Source organism: Amblyomma mixtum, chromosome 3, assembly GCF_055824585.1.
Source record: "Amblyomma mixtum isolate Tamu chromosome 3, ASM5582458v1, whole genome shotgun sequence".
NCBI classification, from domain to species: domain Eukaryota; kingdom Metazoa; phylum Arthropoda; class Arachnida; order Ixodida; family Ixodidae; genus Amblyomma; species Amblyomma mixtum.
The window spans coordinates 381,465,860-381,485,260 of record NC_143014.1 but is presented as its reverse complement, the minus strand read 5'-3'; the positions used below and the strand labels follow the sequence as shown (position 1 = coordinate 381,485,260).

Here is a 19,401-nt window from a genome sequence, read left to right as displayed (position 1 = left end):
ATGCCGCTGCGTTCCAATCTCCTCTTGACAAAATTTGATCATGGAGCCAAACTTCGTCAATCAGGCAATGTAATAAGGATATTGTGTCTACAGTCGACGACCGATTTTTCGGACTCTCTAGGAACCGTGAAAACGACCGAAAAATCGGGCAGTCCGGAAAATCAAATTTCACCAAAAAAATCACGAACTTATTACCAGTATGCCGGAGAATGCAGGCCACTTGTATTGCACACACTCTAAAGCTCCTCATAACTATATTTCGCCACGCGACATACTATATAAACGCGTATAAGGGCTGCACTTTTTTTTTCCCAGATTCAAGGGCCAATTTTTGGGGTGCGGCCCACACACGCGATGTGCGAAAAAAAATTTTTTTTTTTTTTGAGTAAAAACACACCAACCACGGAATGAGCGACATTTATTCTATGTTCAATTGTCACTCGCGGAGTATTTCGACTCTTGAGGTGGTGCTGTGCTCTGGTGCACGCTTATCCCAAAAGAAGCTGCGCAGCATGTTCACTGTCAACGCGCAGCCGTTGTTTCGAAATTCCATCACACAGAGGAGCAGCTTTTCTTCCAGTTCGGGAAACTCGCACGGCTTGCCTTGGAAAGCGCACTTTTTGCAGCTTGTGTTTCTCTTTTGGTTGCGTGATCATCGGACACACTTCTCGGCCACGTCGAATTTCCTGCCTGCCGCACGCTTACAGTGTTCGAGAGCTAACTCCCAGCCATGTAGCCTAAGGTGCTTGCCCATCGCGCTAAAACTGCGAAGCTCGGCGGCAGCATGCGAAAGCCACAATCACAACTACTATGGCGAACGCGCTAACACGCCACAAAAGGCTGGAGCTAGCGATACCGATGCAGATGTGAATAGCGGCAAATCGCGGCAGAGAAAAAAGTTGATGGTGATGATGATGATCACGGCCTCGGGCGCCATCCATTGACGGCACTTGGAAGCTCCTGTGCGCGCGCATGGCTTCCGCGAACGGCGCGGTGCCGAAGCAGATCGCGGAGGCAACGGCGCGTGCCGTGGCCGCCGGAGCAGATCGCGGCAGCCAGTGCAATTAAGAAGCCCTTCAGACCCTAGCAAGTACAAGCAAGATGCAAGCAAGATGCAACGTGCTTCTCTCCAGCCACCCTGTGAGGGCAAAGTTCTGGAAAAATGGCCGATAAGAATCCCGAAGACGGGCCCTGGTGGATACACACCTGACAGCCAGTGCAAAGAATGTCAGTGAAACTGCGTTTGCAGAAAATTTAAGTTGCTCACGCGCAATCTGCGAATTGACATTTTAGCACTGCTTCTGGCGCTAGTGTTCACGTGACAACCGGAGAGAGGCTGCCTTCACTTTGCGTGAAACATCCAAGGAATACGCTGCACTTCCCTCCCTTTTATGCCCCCAATTCAAGAGCACTTGGACAGTGTGCTCTGGTGAGCCCTCCTTGAACTCCACCAGCACCATGGTCTCGTGTTGTGGGCAACTGCATTTTAAGTGGTACACCACTGCTGTGATCCGGATGGGAAATAAACTTGCGCTCAAAAACAGCATGTTGGATGCATGCAGTCCCACACTACGGTTGGTTATGTTACAAAGGGCCCGAGCTGTGTCATAAAAAAATTTGACAGGCGATCATACAATGTGAAGCGGCAATTTTGCATCAGGATTATTATTCTAAGCTTCTTTTCAAATTCGCGTTCAATAGCAACCCTTTCATTGTGCATTCCTGATTTTGCGCTCCGTGGGGGCAGGGGGTTATTGCTCCATGCCTTCTCTCCATTTTCCTCTCACACTTCTTCCCTCGATTCGACAGCGGTAGCTCCATGAGAGTTGGTTCCTCTAATTGCCACTAGGGGCACTGTTGCAGCATGCCTCCTATTGAAGGTTAGAATTGTAGGAAACCGTAGGTAAAGATGGTGGTGATTCTCAATGAGAATTGCCAACACAGTAAACAAAAAAATAAAGAAGAAAAGCTGAGCATGGTGGCAATTGCCACCACCCCGTTTCAAAGGGGGCGCTCCCATCCATCCACCCACCCACCCATCCACCCATCCATCCATCCATCCACCCACCCATCCACCCACCCATCCAATCCATCCACCCACCCACCCATCCACCCACCCACCTACCTACCTACCCACTACCACTCCCCAACAGCATTTCCTCCTCACATAGCTGTCAAGTGCCACGGTGGCTTACTGGTTGTGGAGCTCGGCTGCTGACCAGAAAGACGCCGGTTCGATCCAGGCTGCGGCGGTCAAATTTCGATGGAGGAGAAATTCTAGAGGCCAGTGCACTGTGCGCTGTCAGTTCGCGTTAAATAATCCCAGGTTGTTGAAAACCCCTATAATCCAAAAAAATTACACACAGCTTTCAGGCTTACGGTCTTGAACGGAAGTGCTGCCATTTTGAATTCTTCGGGCGTCTATCTGCGGCTGCGCTACAAAGCTGCGGGTTTCATTTATTGCTTACTGTGCACAAAACAAGGCAGACAGGCTGCTACAGGCCGAGAAACAGTAGCAACACTACAATAAAAGGTCTGCTTGAAAGTTCCTGAGGCGCGGATAGGAGGGGATACAAAATGGACGACTACTACTCGCAGAAACGGAAATAAGAACAGGCAGAGCAATATGTGAAAGCGGAAAAAAAGGCAGCAGTGGGCCTCAAGGATAGGCGGTACTTAAAAAAGAATCAGTGACCATAGAGTGGCTTTATCCAGTCCAAATTCAGGAGCTGGCATGCCCAACTGTTGTCATAACTGGTGTTGCAAGAAGAGCTGAGAGCAGGTGCAACATGAAGGCCACTGCTGGAGCAGCCCCGAAGCACTCACTTGTCATAGATGACTCCGTCCACGCCCTTGCGCTTGAGGCTGGTGATGGTCTCGGCATGGTTGTTGTCTTCGCCCCAGCAGAAGAGGATCAGCCTGTGCTCCTTCACAAAAGTGATGAGACTCGGCTCGCGCAGCAGCTCCTCCGTGTGCACGTTGATGCCCTGCAGCAAGCAGCCACAGCACCCCGGAATGAGAACAGTCGTCAGGGGCCCAACTACGCCCAGGCCAGGACAAAGGCCTCTCTGCCTCCAAAGAGATAACTATTGCCTTCCCCCTCATATTGGGGCGGTGGCGAAGTGCCACCTTGTGTACCAAACTGAAGTGGTCCTTTATTTGTTTTCTACTTGTTCCCCTCCCTTTTTCGCACTCTGAATCATGTTCAGTTTTTTTTTTCTTCATTCAATGCCATTTGTCATATCCTAAGCTAAATTACTTTGATTTCTGCGACTTTTTCCGTAATCTCTGCATTTTTCTTTGGCACCACCAATATGCCAGTCTTCTCTTGCTCGTCTCTACAGCTGATAACTTAATTTTGCTTTCACCGTCCCTAAAACGCAAATCTGCCGGAAGGCTCACTATATCCTCTCTGATACCCAGTTGTGTAGCTTTACACTCTACCAAAACATGTCGAATGTTTTCTACACTGCTCCTACAGGCTATACAGATATCATCTCTCTGTTCACGTATAGTACTTGCTTTTATACTGCCTGGTTCTCAGGGAACCTGTCTAGCCTCCAATGGAAGGGTCCTGCCTCTTCAATTAACCCTGCCCAGCACCACCTGCAGTCACTCTATCCCCACAAACTTCACAATCTCATCCGTTCATCTCACTCTCTGCCACAGCCTGCCACGTTTGCCTTCCCTCGAAATACACTCCGTTACTCCAAGTGACGGCCAGTTATCTTCCGTTCGCATTACATGCCCTGCCCGTGCCCATTTCGCTGCCTGATTTTGACAACAATATCATTAACTTCGAGTTTGTTCTCCATCAAAACAGTGTTGTGTTACAAATACCTATCTCTAAATGTAGTGCATCTCATCAGAAAATGCAACAGGCAATGTTTCCGGAGTTTGCCACTCAGATATGGTTGTCCACTTGAACCTAGTTATAACGAGGTCGAAGGGCCCCGGCGATTACTTCGTTATAGCCGTAGCTTCATTATAGGCCGTGTTGAACAAGCTTCCAAAGTGAATCATCATTCCTTCATTGTATCCAATATTTCCTGATAAACCATTTCGTTATGACGAGGTTCGACTGTGTTCTGAAATCTATCACTGCACAGTGGGCTCATCGAATGAAGATTACCTAAATCTGAACAGCCAGTTTATACAAACTGATGCTCAGAACCTGCCAAAATCGAGAGTATTTAAAAAAGGCCCCCATTTACCAAACTCTGCAGAAAACAAACAAATTTTCAGCCCCTTACGGAAGGAATTATCAAGAATAAGAGTCAACAGTTTTCGAGGGTCTGCATGTCTGCATGGGTCTGAGGGTCTGCAGACCACTGGGAGCTACTGGGATTTTCCCTACATGGCATTAAAACTTTCAACTCAGTCAATATTTCAAAATACAGTCAACGACAGATTTTTCGGGCTCTCTAAGGAACGCGAAATTGTCCGAAAAATCAAATTTCACCAAAAAAATCACTAACTTATTTCCAATATGCCTGAGGAAGGGTCAGTAGTTATGTGCACATTCTGAAGCTCCTCATGATCAAATCTCGCCGTGTGTCACGTACACAGACGACGGGTGGCGGCTGCTTTCAGAATCTCTGCATACAATGGTCGCATTGCCTCTGCCTTTTCACCAATGAACGCACGGGTCAAGACGAAGTATAGACATGAAAGCGCTGCAGGAGCTGCACTTGCGCCCGCAGTAAGAATGGCTCGGAACGACGAGAAGGCAAAAACGGTGAAACAATAAGAACCAAAAAACGATCGAAGCAAGTGCTTCGTCGGCGTTGGCCTTCGTAATTAGGCGTAACAACTAAAGCCAAAATCGGCACTGCAACTGACAATACACACTCTGATGAGATTTGCGTATAATGAGAGGTGTCTTTCCTGCCATCAAAATGCCAGATTTTTGATGGCTTGACGATAAAAAATACAGGGTTGCGGTGCATTCTGCTGTGGATACGCTCACCTTACTTTGAAATGCAACACCATTTTCTTCCATGCTTGCCGTCTCCGGAAAGCTGTACGCCACCCACGCGCTTCACTGTTACCGCTTCCCGTAGACAGGATCAAAGGCTTCGCATAGATGAATTCCACGAACAGCAACTACTGTTCAAAGTCACACTGCAGACATAGTCCCAAAACGGTACGAATTCGAAGCCACAGGGGTGCAATGTGCTGACTCGCGGAGAATATTGGCCCCACCATTTAAGAGGCTCCCTTTCATCTTGGATTTCATTTTGTCTGATCAAGTTTCCGAGCTACCATGCAATTTGAATTAACGAGGTTCTACTATACATATTGTGTGGCAGCTTGGGCATTGGTGGCAAGTACGAAGTGCGAAAAACTGGGCAGTCAGTTGTGGTGCATCCAAAATTTCAGGCGCTCCTCTACATTGGTTCGATGGGCCATGTCACGGTGCTGCAAAAAAAGTGCGAATAACGAAGCACGTCCAAAAATTAAGCGGCCCAAATTCTGAGTTGTTGACTGTATGCAAGTTCCAAAATGTGGGTCTGCTGTATCATGCATCTCAGTAATATACAGGATGTACAGTACAGTACATGTAAAAGATGTGTTATCAGGCACAAAACTAACTGATACCCTCCCTGTCCAAGTTCTGAACCACACCACACTGCACACAGGCACCACCCGACAATGCACTCCTGGTTTTGAGAGCAGTGCAGTGCGCCATGCACTGGTCTCGAAACCAGCAGTACACAGTCAGGTGACGCCCACACGCAGTGTGGTGCAGTTCAGAATTGCAGTGAGGGGGGGGTATCAGTTACTTTTGGCTCCGATAGTACAGCATTGTACAGGAATTGGATGAATACGAGGATTACAGCTGCTCCGAATAGGTGAAATCAAGAAAGGGACTCGCCACATTTCACATGCACAGCATTTTGTAAATGCAAACAAAAGTGACCCATGCATGAACTTTCCCTTTGGCACAAATGCTCCCGAACAGTGAGCTCGAGATCCCTTCGAGACCCCCCGTTTTTTGGCACTCCAGTTCTCTCTCACACAGTCTCCGCACAGCTGTGCCCAACAATGGGTGGTGCACTGACCAGAATGTGGGTGCACAGGGCAAAGTAGGTGGCCATCTGGATGGTGGAGGTGCGTGTGTCCAGGTATGGCGGGTACTTCTCCGTCTGACCCTGGGTCAGGAACAGCAGCGGGTACTTGTTCTGCTTCAGTCGGATCCTGCACGGGGGATGGGCCACAGTCTTAACCCTTGCCAACTCTCCGAGGTTTTTCAGGTCCTGCAATAAACTCCTACAGACATCACGTGACTGCTTGCCTTGAAAACTTTTTGTGGCAAAATTTCATTACCCATCTCCAAATCTGGCTGGTGGAGACCCACACAAAGGGTCGACAGACGGCTGTCTTCATGGCCCCAAAAATGGTCTTGCCATTAACAATACCATGAACTAACAAGCAAGTTTACGCAAGCGTACCCCTTGCAGTGCTGACGCATGTGCTCTAAGCCTGAAGGAGCTCGCAGCAGAGATGTCAGGAGAGTCTGCTTTCCCCGGCAACAATGGCCAGGCAGAGAAGAGAGTGGACTTGCTGAGAGTAACAGGCACCCCCCTCCTACACCCACAACGGGTGGCCATGGTGCCTGATCCACAGTGGGGATGGTGGCACTTGCTGCCATGGTTGTGCATCCTTCTTCTTTCAGCTGCTACACAGAACAATCTTTGCTTATATCATAGCTAAGTGGTTAGTTTGTGCAATGGAGTTGGCAATGGGAGCGAGATGTATAAATTTTTAGAACGCACAATACAATCAGTACACACAAAATTTCACAACTTTGCTGATCTCAAAATTTGTCTTCAATATTTATCTGCTGTAGGTAACGAGGGTTGTTCGTTCATTTAAAAAAATCGACCTCTAAATCAGCAATATTGTGAAATTCTTGAAGGGGTATCGAAACATCAAATTTCTGTTCAGTGCTGCCTTTTCGCAGTCATCTGTAAGACATTAGTATTACATGGATCCCCACATGGTATTTGCCAGTGACCACTAAAGAATTTATAACTGAATTTCTTCTCTCATACTGTTTCGGTTTCAACAGCCGAACAATGGCTACGGCATCAACAATGTTCCAATCAGGTGATGTGAAGCAATGCAAAAGCTGCAACATAATCGCTACTTCTTCATTTGTTGTCATTCCAGGTTTTCAGGTAGGTTGGCTTAATTAAGCGTTTTAGTGAATTGAAGTGACAAAGCAGTGATTACAGAGGAACATTATTTTTTTGTTTCACACGACCTATATTGTCACAGCCATTCATTGACTGCTGAAACCGAAACCAAAAGAACCACAAGAGCAAAAATTCAGTCATAAATTACTTGGCAGCCATAGGTGAATATCACATCGTGATCTATGTATTCATACAGTTGAGCGCTCTTATAACGAACACAACCATCGCACATCGATTGTTTGTTATATCCGGGTGTTTGGTATAAGTAGACTGATCATAACATAGGTTACAACCGCGAGGCAGACTTTCATGGCGAGCTGTCTGTGCGGTATCCACCAGTAGCAATCCGCCTAGCAGAGTTTTGATGCTGGTTGGGATGTTTTCACACATCGCAATGAACGGGTCTGATTAGTGCCGTGCTTTTAGGCATAGTGCGTCACGCGAAGAAAGGCCACTTTTAATTATAGCGTACATATCAGCCAGACACGAAATTTGTGCCCGCAAGGGTCAGCCCTTCATAGAAGACCACGTCAAAGCTGTGTGCCAATGCAGTGGCGGTGGCCGGTTTTTGCACCCAGGAAACGTTTCGCACTCTCTAGGTTTCTCTACCTTGAGCCAGTGTTTGAGGCAAACAAAGTGCAGAGGCAGTTGGTGAGCTTAGCACAGACACAGTGCAGAGAGGAAGGGCCTCAATGAGAGGCTCGAGAGAAGCGCTCAAGCCAGCGAGGAGGCCCAACCGCCTATCTGCTGTTGGCCGAGCAGATAAGCACACAGATTGGACCAAGTAGGCGGTCGAGCTCTCTCAGCTTGCAATGGTTAATCTGCCTGCAGTGCATGCAACACAGGCGGCAACTGACGAATGCCTCCAAGTGCAGACTGAGCTGGCCTCTCTTTCCGTAGTTCCATTCACGCACGATAAGATCTCTCTTTTTTACGACCTGCCATAAAAAAATTCGTGCAGTACCGTGTCTGAAGGAGAAGACGAAAGCACCACTGATAATCCATGAGAGTTTAGCTCCTCCCCTGCCATGCGACTGTTTCCTGGAACAGGCACAGCTGAGTGCCTGGAGGCCGTAGTGACGCTGTGTGCCAGCAGCGAACTTTCATTTTGTGTAACCGGCCCTTTTCAAGGTTTTTGTGCACAAAGTGAGAACATTATCGATGTTCCTGTGGGACCACAATGGAGTATCTCGCTGCATGCCAGAGTTCCTGGCACCTGCATGTTTGCTGTAAGCGAATTTTGTGTCTGCGGACGTTTGCTCCATCTGAGATTCGGTGCCATAGCCATAATGTAAACTGTGACAATCACGTCTTTGTTCGTACTAAGCGAGTGTTCGCTATAAGTGGGGCCGTTAAAAGAGGGCTCGACTGTACTAATGACTTTCGCATCATTGCAAAGAAGCAAACACAGCTTGTACAGCTATCATGAATTCTGCTAAACTTGCAGCACCCGAGGCACCGTGACATGTCAGGCACGAGTGTGCACAGACACGCCCTACCCAGGGCCTACAACTAGCAGCATCCAGAACCCTACACTGCCATGAACAAACGCTCACTTGTGTCCCTAGGAGGCAATTTGTCAGGTGCACCCTACACAAAAATGCTTCCTCATTGTCTGGCATACTGATCTCTACGACTGCAGACTACAACAGGTAGGCGTGCCAGGCCGCTTCAAGGGAGGGCCACTCACAACAACTTCCGTAAGCAACATTTACCCGGCACAGCCTGTAGTAACAGTGGACTCGCACTCCGGAGGCGACAAAACAGCAAACTCCCTGCAAAGCAATGCTTTCAATCATAGTAATTGCATTCCAGGTCCAGCCCAAGCAGGAACACCACTCTAAGTCTCAACCCCTGTACAGACTTTGGCAAACATTTAGAGCCCACAGGGTTTGGTTCTTGTCCAAAGTGCATTATGCACCCCCAGCGTTTCGTGAAAGTGAGATGAACTCTCGCCCTCACCCCTCCTAAAGATGCACTCCACAGACAACAGCCCCAACAAAAGTCTTACAAAGTTGAAGTGCCCCTTGGCACAAACCTTAATGCATGGAACAACATAGTTCAGAGTCCAGACTGCCCTATTCACTAGCATAAAAGCTGGCACAAAAGCTCAGAGAGCCCATCTCCAGTGTTGACCACAACGTACATGGTGCATATGTCTGGGTGGAAGCAGGACAGGATGATGTAACGCTTACCACTGTAGTCCAGCAAGGTCCGCAGGATTATGTCCAAGTACTGGTTGAGGTCAAAGTTGAGGTCCATCTCCCACGTTCCATCCTGTGCAGACCACCAAGAGAAGGCTTGGAATTGCGCACTGCTTCACACTGCTACTCCATGTAGCTGAGCGAGGAGTGGTGTCGGCAGCAGCTGCTTAATGGAGAATGTCACAACAACACACAACGCTGCAATGGACTTACGGCAAAGCAAAATGCAGTCATGTCCTGTACCTGTGGCCCCTGTTAACTTGGATGACTCGAATTATGAACAGCATTTCTGGGAAAACTCATTCAGACAATAACAAAATGAAATTACACACAGCCCACTGAGGCCCAGGTACTTTCGTAGTGCAAATATGGATAGTAATGCGAACAAGACCTCGGCTTTGCTAACAAGATTTCCTTGCATGTAGTATTTTGAGGTCAGCACACAAGCCACAGGATTTGCAAAAGCTCAACTGCTTCAGCAATGGCACCCGGCTTTTTGTGGTTTCATGCCTTGCAGTGCAGTGTGCCCGCTTAACGTACCTGCCTTTTTCATATGCTTCGACGTATTACACGAATGCCTGTGAACAAAGCTTTCTCAGCAGTTTGACATGTTCAGCACCTGTTGGCCATCTGGATGCAGACATTTACAAGCAGTGGACTGTGAGATGTGAACAGCCATAGTAGGAGACATGCAGTCCTGTGTCTCATAACCTCCGCGGCGTTTCAAACTGCACCAAGTTTTGAACACAATGCATAGGATGATGCACATGTAAAGTCGCCAAGATTTTGCCTAATTTAAATTCCACTGCACACAGTTACGTGCAGAAACAGAGAGTGAAGTTCGCGGTGCTGTATTTTGTTCGACGCATCCGGTCGCGTTATTGGAATGCCCATTACGTTCTCTCTTGGGCCCTCCGCACAACCGCACAGAAAGGGGTCAGTCAACCCAACGGGAGAAGGGAGGCGCCGAATGGCGGGGGATTACGGGAGACGTCAAAGTCCCCTCATGGACGGAGTCGTTAGGTGGCATCCTGTGTGCACGTGTGTACAGCGAGGCTGACCCGCGTCACAGTGCGCGGCTTTTTGTGCCATGTCTGCAGTGGCATGCTTTGACATATTGTCACGCTAGCTGCAGGCATGAGGAGCGACGATGAGAAACAGATGAGTTGAAATGGCTTTCCTGGAACTTGGGTCAACCGGACGTTGGGAAAGTGGGAAAGTGAATGTTCGCGAAGCTCGCAGCACTGATAGTAGAAAGTGTACATATGTGTACGGTGTCGCGAGGGGCTACCTTCTTTCCCCAATCATTCATTGGTTGTATTTTCCTTTCCCCAATAAGTTATTGGGTGGATGTTTGTACAGTACCTGATTGGTTATTCTCCCTCCAAAGCGGGGACATTGGTTTTAAAACCAGCTGCTTTGGCAGGACCGAGGGCTGGTTTCGTGACGTAGGAGTACGAGCCAGTCTAGTGTAAATATGTTTACTCCTTGCTTGTATCTTCCTTTGTGCTTTTAATTGTTATAAAAAGTTAACCTCACCAGAAGTGTCCTCTTGCAATGTGATTGAGCAATTCGAATCTAAAAGACGTCAAGAATCCTACAACAATCATCTTCAACAGCAATTCCCCTCTACGAGATCTTGAGAGGATTTCAACTGGCGCAGCCGTAGAGGGGACATACCGTATTTACCCAATTCCAACGCGCACCTTTTTTCGGGGAAAATACGTCGCAAAATCGCATGCGCGTTGGATTCGCGTGCAAACCGAAACTGCCCCATAGCTGCCCATCGTCATCGCCATTATACGAGGTGGGAGCTCACGAACTGCTGGCACACATGGAAGCACGTTTCCTCGTCGTTTTCTGCGTCGCAGGAGCCGTTTTCAACCGGTGTGGCGCTTGTCATTGGTCGCGTGCTCAGCGACCACGGACCACGTTCACGGCGACGGTATCCCGTGCACTGCCGCGGGCGAACGCCTCATCACTGCCTTTGCACGATCGAGATACGCGGCCCGAAGAATATGTTGATGAAACAACGGTTTTCGGAAACACGTCATTTCGGCGATAAAGTTCCAAAAACGATGAGAGTCCTTTCTGTTTTGCGGCCGATTCTCTGACAGAGATTACATCGTCCGCAGGCGGGGCGCGCCGCTCCGCTGACGAGGTCGTGCATCATGCCGATCTCACAGATAACAGCGCTTCCGCGCTCGTTTTTACGCTTGTTTTGGCCGTCGAATATCTTTATCTTTCGCTCAGATGCACAGACGAAGTCATGGATGCTCCGCAAGAAGCTTGAAGGATCCAAATGGTGCATCGCCGTTGCCGCAGTTACGCCTAGCAGCAGACGAACCTCCCGTCACCGGAGCTCTCCGCTTGCGCTTGGGGCGTCTTCCTTTATACTGATGCTTTGTCAGGAACTTGCGTGAACGAAAACCTCAATTCTCAGTCACATCCATAGCGGAGAAAGGAGAAAAACCCGGGCAGAAGCGTTGGCTCACGTCTCGGTGGCGGCAGAACGAGGAAAGAGCGTCTGCGTCCGACCGTGCGGTGGAATGCTCGTAGCCAATGGAAGGGCTCCGATCGTACCACGTGATTTGAAGGGCCAGTCGCGACGCTTGACTCGGGCAGGAAACGTTCTTTTTTTTCGTATTTTTATCAAGAATGCGCCGCTGCCGAAGCGGCTTCTGGTAGAAAGTGGGTAGGCCTACTTCCCCGCGAAAAATCAAGAGCGGGCGATGCCGTGGAGCGAAATGCCGCGTTCCCGAAATTCGGTCAAATTCGCACTTTCGCGAGTTACCGCGAGTGCTTTAATTGTATTTTTTACTAACTTCCCATTGATTATCGGCTTTGATTTTTTTATACATAAAAGACAAAACGCAAGAAAATACAAAATCGACTTTATCGAAAAAAATCGCGGTTTTTTCACCCGCATCTCTACTTAAAATATAGAAACGGTTGCAAATTATTTTCATTCGTGGAAGTCACATGCACGTTAGAAGCGGGGCTTGTAGTTTTTTTTTATTATTACCAATATCGGGCGCGCGTTAGAATCGGGGCTTGAAAAAAATTTTTTTTTTTTTTGGTGCTGTAAATTGGGTGCGCGTTGGAATTGGGTAAATACGGTATTTATCTCAGAGCTTAAGCACAAAGTACTTTTCCTGGATTAATGTTTCGTTGTTATTCACAAATCACTGCTGTGGACAACTCGCTTCGTGGACAGCATTGGTTGGGAAACCAACGAGTGTGTATTGACTTGCTACACTGGTAAAGCATCCCAAGCTTAAAACTTTTGACAACAGTCTCCCCTCACCCCACCCTCATTTTGGTAAGACACAGCGCAATTTTAACAGCGCATATCATTTTCCGCCACCAGGGAGAAAAAAAAGAGGTAAGAAGAAAGAAAATGTGCTCACATTGCACCACTATGTAAAACTGGTTGATAATAGGTACTTACTAAGACAGGACCAGCAGGACTGTTTCCCTTTTGTTAAAAAACAAGCGAGACAATTGGAATGCCATGTGACAGAGTGCACCTCAAGCTGCTCCAGTCCATGCTAGTGGCACTGAACTGGTGGGCACCTCCTGAGCAGGGATCCCTTCTTCTGACTGCAGTGCTACCCACCCGGAACTGCATGGGGCACTTGATCTCGACGTTGAAGCCGACCGCAGGGTCCACTGCCTCCAGCACGTGCTGCAGGGTGGGGAAGGGCTGGTTGTCTTCCCCATCATCCTCGTGGAAGTCGTAGGGGTGGCTCTCGTGCACCGAGGGGGACAGCTTCAGCCGCTGCAGCTGGGCCACCGTCAGGTCCTTGACCGCCAGCTGCAGCTTCTCTTCCTCCTGCAGGGGGGACTTGCGCTGCACACGCACCCCCCCCCCCCCCCCCCCCCCACAGGTCAGCTCAGCCACCCCACCGGGAAGGCACGTGGGCAACTTTTCCAGTCAGCAAAGTCTGCTTTCACCGGTCCACTACTCTGGAGCTACTGACAGCCTGCTCTGAAATTACTGCTTTCCAGTAGATCCAGCACACTGATTAAGGCTTCTAGTTTCCCGAGATTCTGCAATTCCAGAAAACATTGCAAACTTACATATTTTTCGCGAAATGGAGCGTTAGCAGCCACCATGCCTTTTTTTTATGTCATCGCAGATACAATGTTGCTATGGACATCAGCAGAAACGGCACCATTATGGAAAACAAATTCTTATCCAATCGGCCATGCAAAACAATGTGAGGGGAGAGTTTGAGAACTTGGGAAAAGTTTACGAAATATTATTACGATTACAACGCAACCTCAAACTGTTCAGGCGAACCATAGTCGAGACCCCCACCCCAGATAAACGCAATGGCTCATTAAACCATGGAAGAGCAGATATGGCGGCATTATTCAAGAGGCAATGCCTCTGATGCTTTCATTCACGCACCCTCCCCTGCAGCAGCAGCCGCCCCGGCGCCACTGCCTGGTGTTTCGAGTGGCCCAGTCCTGTGGCCGTTTGCCCTTTTCTGCCTCCTCTACTCAACTCTTTCGGGGCCTTCTCTTTCTCGACAACTTGCTCCCCCTTCTGCTTCGCACTTCCTCGCCAGGTGCTTCGCCCCAAGGTCATTAAAAAGCTGGCTTCTCCTAGCAGCATTCAAGCCTGTGGTGAGAGTCACTTAATCTACATTGAAAAGGTCTCAAAAAAAAGAGAGAGAAAGAATTCACACTACATTCATATTTTCGTTTTGAATCTCGGAATCTCATGGAATCTTTAGTTCTCAATTCGTGAAATTTCAGTTCTCAATTTGCCCCGAAAGACGAGGATGAAAAGATCCCATCTTTTGCACTGTTGCTCCTAAGACTATTTGCAGACACGGCACTACACTTCATCTCACTAGTGTTTTGCAGCACTGTGAAAGGTCGAGCTCACGCGTCCAATCAGGGCCAAGGGAGACAACAAACAGTTCCTCAAATATTTGAGCAGTGCTGAGACTATTTTTTTTATGCAATTACTGCAGTAATTGAAGACTAGTTCAGGATGCTGTTCTGAAAGTACAACGAGCGTTTCATTCACTGGGGTTAATTTAGCTGAGGTGGTGTGCACGACCACAGCCCTGCAGAGGCCTGCTGCAAAGTGGTGCGTGTCCATTTGTAAACACAGCGTCCACTGAGTCAGCCGAGTCTCCTGCGCACAGCAGCTGGACACTGCTGCTCCTTCCTTCCCAGGGATGGAGCCACCAGTCATGGCTGAGGGGTGCGGAGAAACAAGTTTTGCAGTGCACACCATTCCGACTGGCTCACATCACCGCAACCTTCACAGTGCTGCAAACGACCTGGGAGATGGAGTAAGGCTATACTTTTCATACACACTTCAGTTTAGAAAACGTACAATGAAACCCGGGGCTTAACGGAAACCTGTCTGGTTGGGAATGTCACCGGCGGGAAAGTGTCAAGTGTCAGCCAATCTTGCTAAAACAAAAGACGTTTCAGCCCCACTGCGGGGGCCCCCGCAGGGGGGGCCGCAATGTCTTATCTTAACAGGACTGGTTGGTGCTCGACACTTTCCCACCACGAAAACGTGGCAGTGCTCGCAGCCCCTAGCAAAACAGCCCTGCGCTGTTACGTGGGGGCAGATGACGCGCACCTTCTTCATGCAGATGCAGATGTGGTAGTCGTGGTAAATGACGGGCACCTTGTCCCTGGAGAGCTGCACATCCAGTTCCACCATGTCTGCCCCCTGGATGGGGGGGAAGGCTGCACTCATTCACTTACTTTGTGATAAGGACAACTCAATGAAGCAGTTCATGAGAATATACTTAACAACACTGTGATGAATCTTCAAGCCTCAAGCCAGTCTTCATCTTTTTTGTCTTTTGGCACTGCCCATAAATGCGGCCAGTGGTAACTACAGTACAACCTCGATAATTCGAACTCGGGTAATTCGAAATCCCAGATAATTCGAAGGTTTTCTGCGGTCCCGTATTTTCCAATGTAAATTTGGCCGGATAATTCGAACAGGCGGCCTGCGCCAGCCCGGTTAATTCGAAAATTTGGACTGCTATGCGGCAATGCCTGATCCATGTTTTGCTGCAAACCCGGCGAAACGACGGCCCTATGGAGCCGCGAGGCAAAGCCACATAGTAATGGTGATGATCTATAGGCGAAGCGCCCCAGCCGGAGCACTCTCTGCACAAAAATCGGTCCACAGTGCGCCTCGCGCACCGCCGAAACACGCGCCTGCAGAGGAGAAGACGTGCTTCACTGCAACACGGCGGGCATACCGGTTTTTATCACGTGACCTCGCCCCCATTCCATCCCTTGGTGTGCTTCGCCCACTCTTCCCCCGTGCCTCCGACGCTGCAAGTACGCCGCCACCACCGCCGCGCAGGTCTCGCCTGCGCCATTTCTTTGTGTTGTGCGCTGTGGTTAGGGGTCGGCTACTGTGCCGTTTTTTTGGGCGGGACTGTGCAGAAGTGCTAGCTTTGTGACCGTAGCACTGAAGAAATGCCAGAGTACAAGACTTTAACACTGCAGCAGAAGTTCTGCTTGATCCAGGAAGCAGGCAAGAGCGCTTGTTCGAACACCGAGTTGGGCAAAAGGCATGGCGTGCCCCTCTCGACGTTGTCCACAATATTGAGCAACGAGTCAAAAATACTAGAGGCTTACGGCAAGACATATTCTTCGAAGCGGTCACGAGTGCGGGCTCCCACGTATCAAGATGTGGAAGCTGCTCTGCTTCGCTGGCTGCAGAAAGCAAATGCTGCCCACCTTCCCGTCAATGGAACGCTACTGCGGGAGAAGGCCAACGACCTAGCTCTACAACTTGGGCACGAGGAATTTAAGTGCAGTAATGGATGGTTTTGCCGTTTTAAAGAGCGCAATAATTTAACTTTTCTGACCGTCTGTGGTGAGAGCGGCAGCACTAACGAGAGCGTTGTCGAGGATTGGAGAAACCACACATTGGCGCCGCTGTTTAGCGAGTACGGTGCAGACGTCGTTTACAACCTTGACGAGGCTGCACTTTTTTATAAGATGCTGCCAACAAAAACATTCTCAGTGAAGAACACCGCCATCAAGGGTAGAAAACAGGCCAAGGACAGGATTACTGTGCTGTTCGGCGCAAACATGTGCGTTAAACACAAGCTGGTGCTACTGGTCGTCGGGAAGACGGGGAAGCCTCGCTGCTTCAAAAATGCGCGGCTGCCGCCAAAGGATGAACTCGTCTACAGGCACAATAAGAAAGCCTGGATGACAGGTGCAATATTTGAAGAGTACGTGCGGCAACTTGACAGCAAGTTCGCGGCCACGGGCAGGAATGTCCTATTTGTCGTCGACAACTGCCCGGCACATGGCGACATCCCACATCTCCAGGCCATCAGGACGGTATTTTTACCTCCGAACACCACTGCGATCTCACAGCCGATGGACCAAGGCGTCATTCACCACACTAGGAAGATTTATCGGTACCACCTGCTCAAGCGCATGCTCCTTTGCTACGACAATGGCAAGGAGTACTCCATCGACCTCCTCGGAGCCATATGCTTCATGGTGTACGCTTGGAAACAAGTGGAGCCCACATTGCTCAGGCGGTGTTTTGAACACGCTGGTTTTTCCAGTGAAAGCAATGTTGATGCCGAGGCAGACCACACATGTACTACTACTCTTGACGAAGAAGGAGCAGAGTATTGCGACCGCATCAATGCGCTCTGCGCAGAGGATGAGTCCAACGCAGTCGGCTTCGCCGAGTATATCAACTTTGAGAGCGAAGAGCAGACTGGCTACTCTGACTTGGAGAGTGAGATCACTGCTGGTACGAACATGCGCGATGACAGCGACGATAGCGACGACGACACCGACGAGCCTCCCCGAGCACCTGCTCTTGGTGAAGTTATCGGATCGCTGAACGTTATCCGCAGTTTTGTTGAGTGCCGCGGTGGAAGTTCAGAGATGTTTCGTCTATTTGACCAACTCGAGAGCATGACCTTAGGAGCCGCAAACTACCGGACGCGTCAAACCAGCATCTCTGATTACTTTCAGTAGTAATTCAAAATATGCCGAATAAAGGCAACACGTTCCTGCAACGAATTTTTTTGCCTAAGTCTAATTTCTTGGTGTGTTCGGTTAATTCGAAAACCCGCTTAATTCAAAGATTTCTCGCGGTCCCGATGACTTCGAATTAACGAGGTTGTACTGTATCTCAACTATAACTTATTACAAACTGCAAGCCCTCTTTCAGAGGCTGTTGGCTGTTGCAGGGTTTGGGCGTAAAGATAGTGAAAACTTGGGACAAGAACGCAAGGTAAAAATTACACGGTTTAATGTCCCAAAGCAACACATGGGCTATGAGGGATGTTGTAGTGGAGGGCTCCGAATTAATTTGAACCACCTGGGGTTCTTTATTGTGTGCCAAAAATCACATTGCACATGGGCGTTTTTGTACTTCAACTCCATTGAAATACGGCCGCGGTGACCGGGATCGAAGCCCTGGGACAATAACCTCTTCTGCCTACCCGGTGTTGAATACAGTTTTCAGTGCACCTTTGCACTGAGTGTGCCTTTGTGGTGTTCTCAAGTGCACTTTCAAGCAGATGAAAGAGGTGGGAATAGCAGGTATAAGTGCTGACACAATGCAAAATATGAAGCCTGAATTTAAAGTCTTGTTAAACAGTACTCAATCTTTTCTGAGAGAGGCTCACCCTTAATAGAACTAGTTAATTAGCAACTGCTGGCATCATTAACTTTCACTTGTTTCACACAGGCAATAAGATGTGCACCTAAAATTTAACAAAAATTTTAAAAAGGTATTACTAGCGAGTGCTTTCTGCAAAATAAATGAGCAGGCCACCCTACACATGCACGCAGATACACACAGCACCCTAAACCAACCAAGCGACGAGACAAAATCACCTCTCAAAAACACTACAAATAAGTGCAAGCCGAACAGTTGTGTAAGCCTTGCTCAACTAAATGGCATTAACAAGGAATGGACCACTTGCAAATCCCTGCAAGCTGGTGGAAATAGTCAGTCACAACATGAAAGATAAGCTGCCAAAAGACTCATCTCATGTCTTTCTGGTAATATTTATATCAGTCCCTTAGCGTGGTTCAGTACAGCTCAGGTTCAAAATTTTAGCCTTAAGCAAAGATCTAGCACACCGACAGATTCCTGAAATAAAAAAAATAAAAGAACCAGCAGACTGCATGGTTTTCTCTCATTGCAATGGTAAATGACCGCTAAATGTTGTTTATCATTGCACTAAAGGTCGTATACCAATGAAGAAGTGCTCTGTAAAAAAACCCATTTCTGGTGTCCAAACTGACAATGAAAGTCACCTAATTAGGCAAGATCACAACCTTAATTAGGGCCAATCAGATCAACTTAAGCTGTGTGAAGGAGATCACTCTTAGAATTTTGCCAACACTGAAGCAACTTGCTGAATATTTAAAATTAAGCTAAACAAGGAAGAAACAAATCTAGAATAATACTTAGGGAAGCTTATCTTGAACTGCTTTGCCAAGAGATGAATCTGAAGCCTTCATGGTAGTCAAGCTGGAGCTAAAGCAGATAGACACCAAAGATGATTACCCAACAATAAGCCAAAGAAATTTGAAAACAATACAATATTTGAATGAAAGGTGGATTTAGAGGCAACGAGCAGGGGAAGCGGTCCTTTATGGACAATATGTTTTTCTGAACTTAATTTGCTGAAAAAAAGAGTTCTGCAATAAATTTCTTGCTCACAGAAATGGTCCCTCTGGCCCCCATTCACCTTTAAAATGTGCCCATGATTTATATATATTTAGAAAATACCAAGGTTTGTACAGTGATATATCATGCCATTTCAGAAACGTGAATGATATAGCATTATCTTGCCACATAACTTGTGCCAACCAATTTATTCTTGCATAGTAGACATGAAACTTCGTTGACCCCTTTTTCTTCAAATGAGCTGCCTGCCAGGACACAATATGAGAGACGAACAGAAAGAATGCCATATGAATAGCATTCACAATTTACCTGGCAG

General features: G+C 48.2%; 1 protein-coding gene across 7 annotated transcripts in view; it reads right to left on the bottom strand.

Moving 5' to 3' along the window:
• Positions 1–19,401, bottom strand: part of LOC149357019 (glycerophosphocholine phosphodiesterase GPCPD1-like) — a 32,743-nt gene that overhangs the window by 7,635 nt on the left and 5,707 nt on the right. For 4 of the 7 annotated variants that reach the window (XM_089584412.1, XM_089584413.1, XM_089584414.1 and 1 more), the window contains 6 exons: positions 15,021–15,113; positions 13,026–13,259; positions 9,398–9,479; positions 6,456–6,682; positions 6,066–6,201; positions 2,827–2,987 (listed from right to left, as the gene is read on the bottom strand). In XM_089584412.1, the coding sequence (XP_089440538.1) occupies positions 2,830–2,987; positions 6,066–6,201; positions 6,456–6,682; positions 9,398–9,479; positions 13,026–13,259; positions 15,021–15,113 (930 nt within the window). In that variant the 3' untranslated portion in view covers positions 2,827–2,829. Of the gene's footprint in view, positions 1–2,826; positions 2,988–6,065; positions 6,202–6,455; positions 6,683–9,348; positions 9,480–13,025; positions 13,260–15,020; positions 15,131–18,862; positions 18,933–19,401 lie in introns of all 7 variants that reach the window. The other 3 variants (XM_089584418.1, XM_089584419.1, XM_089584417.1) reach the window with 3 other exon arrangements.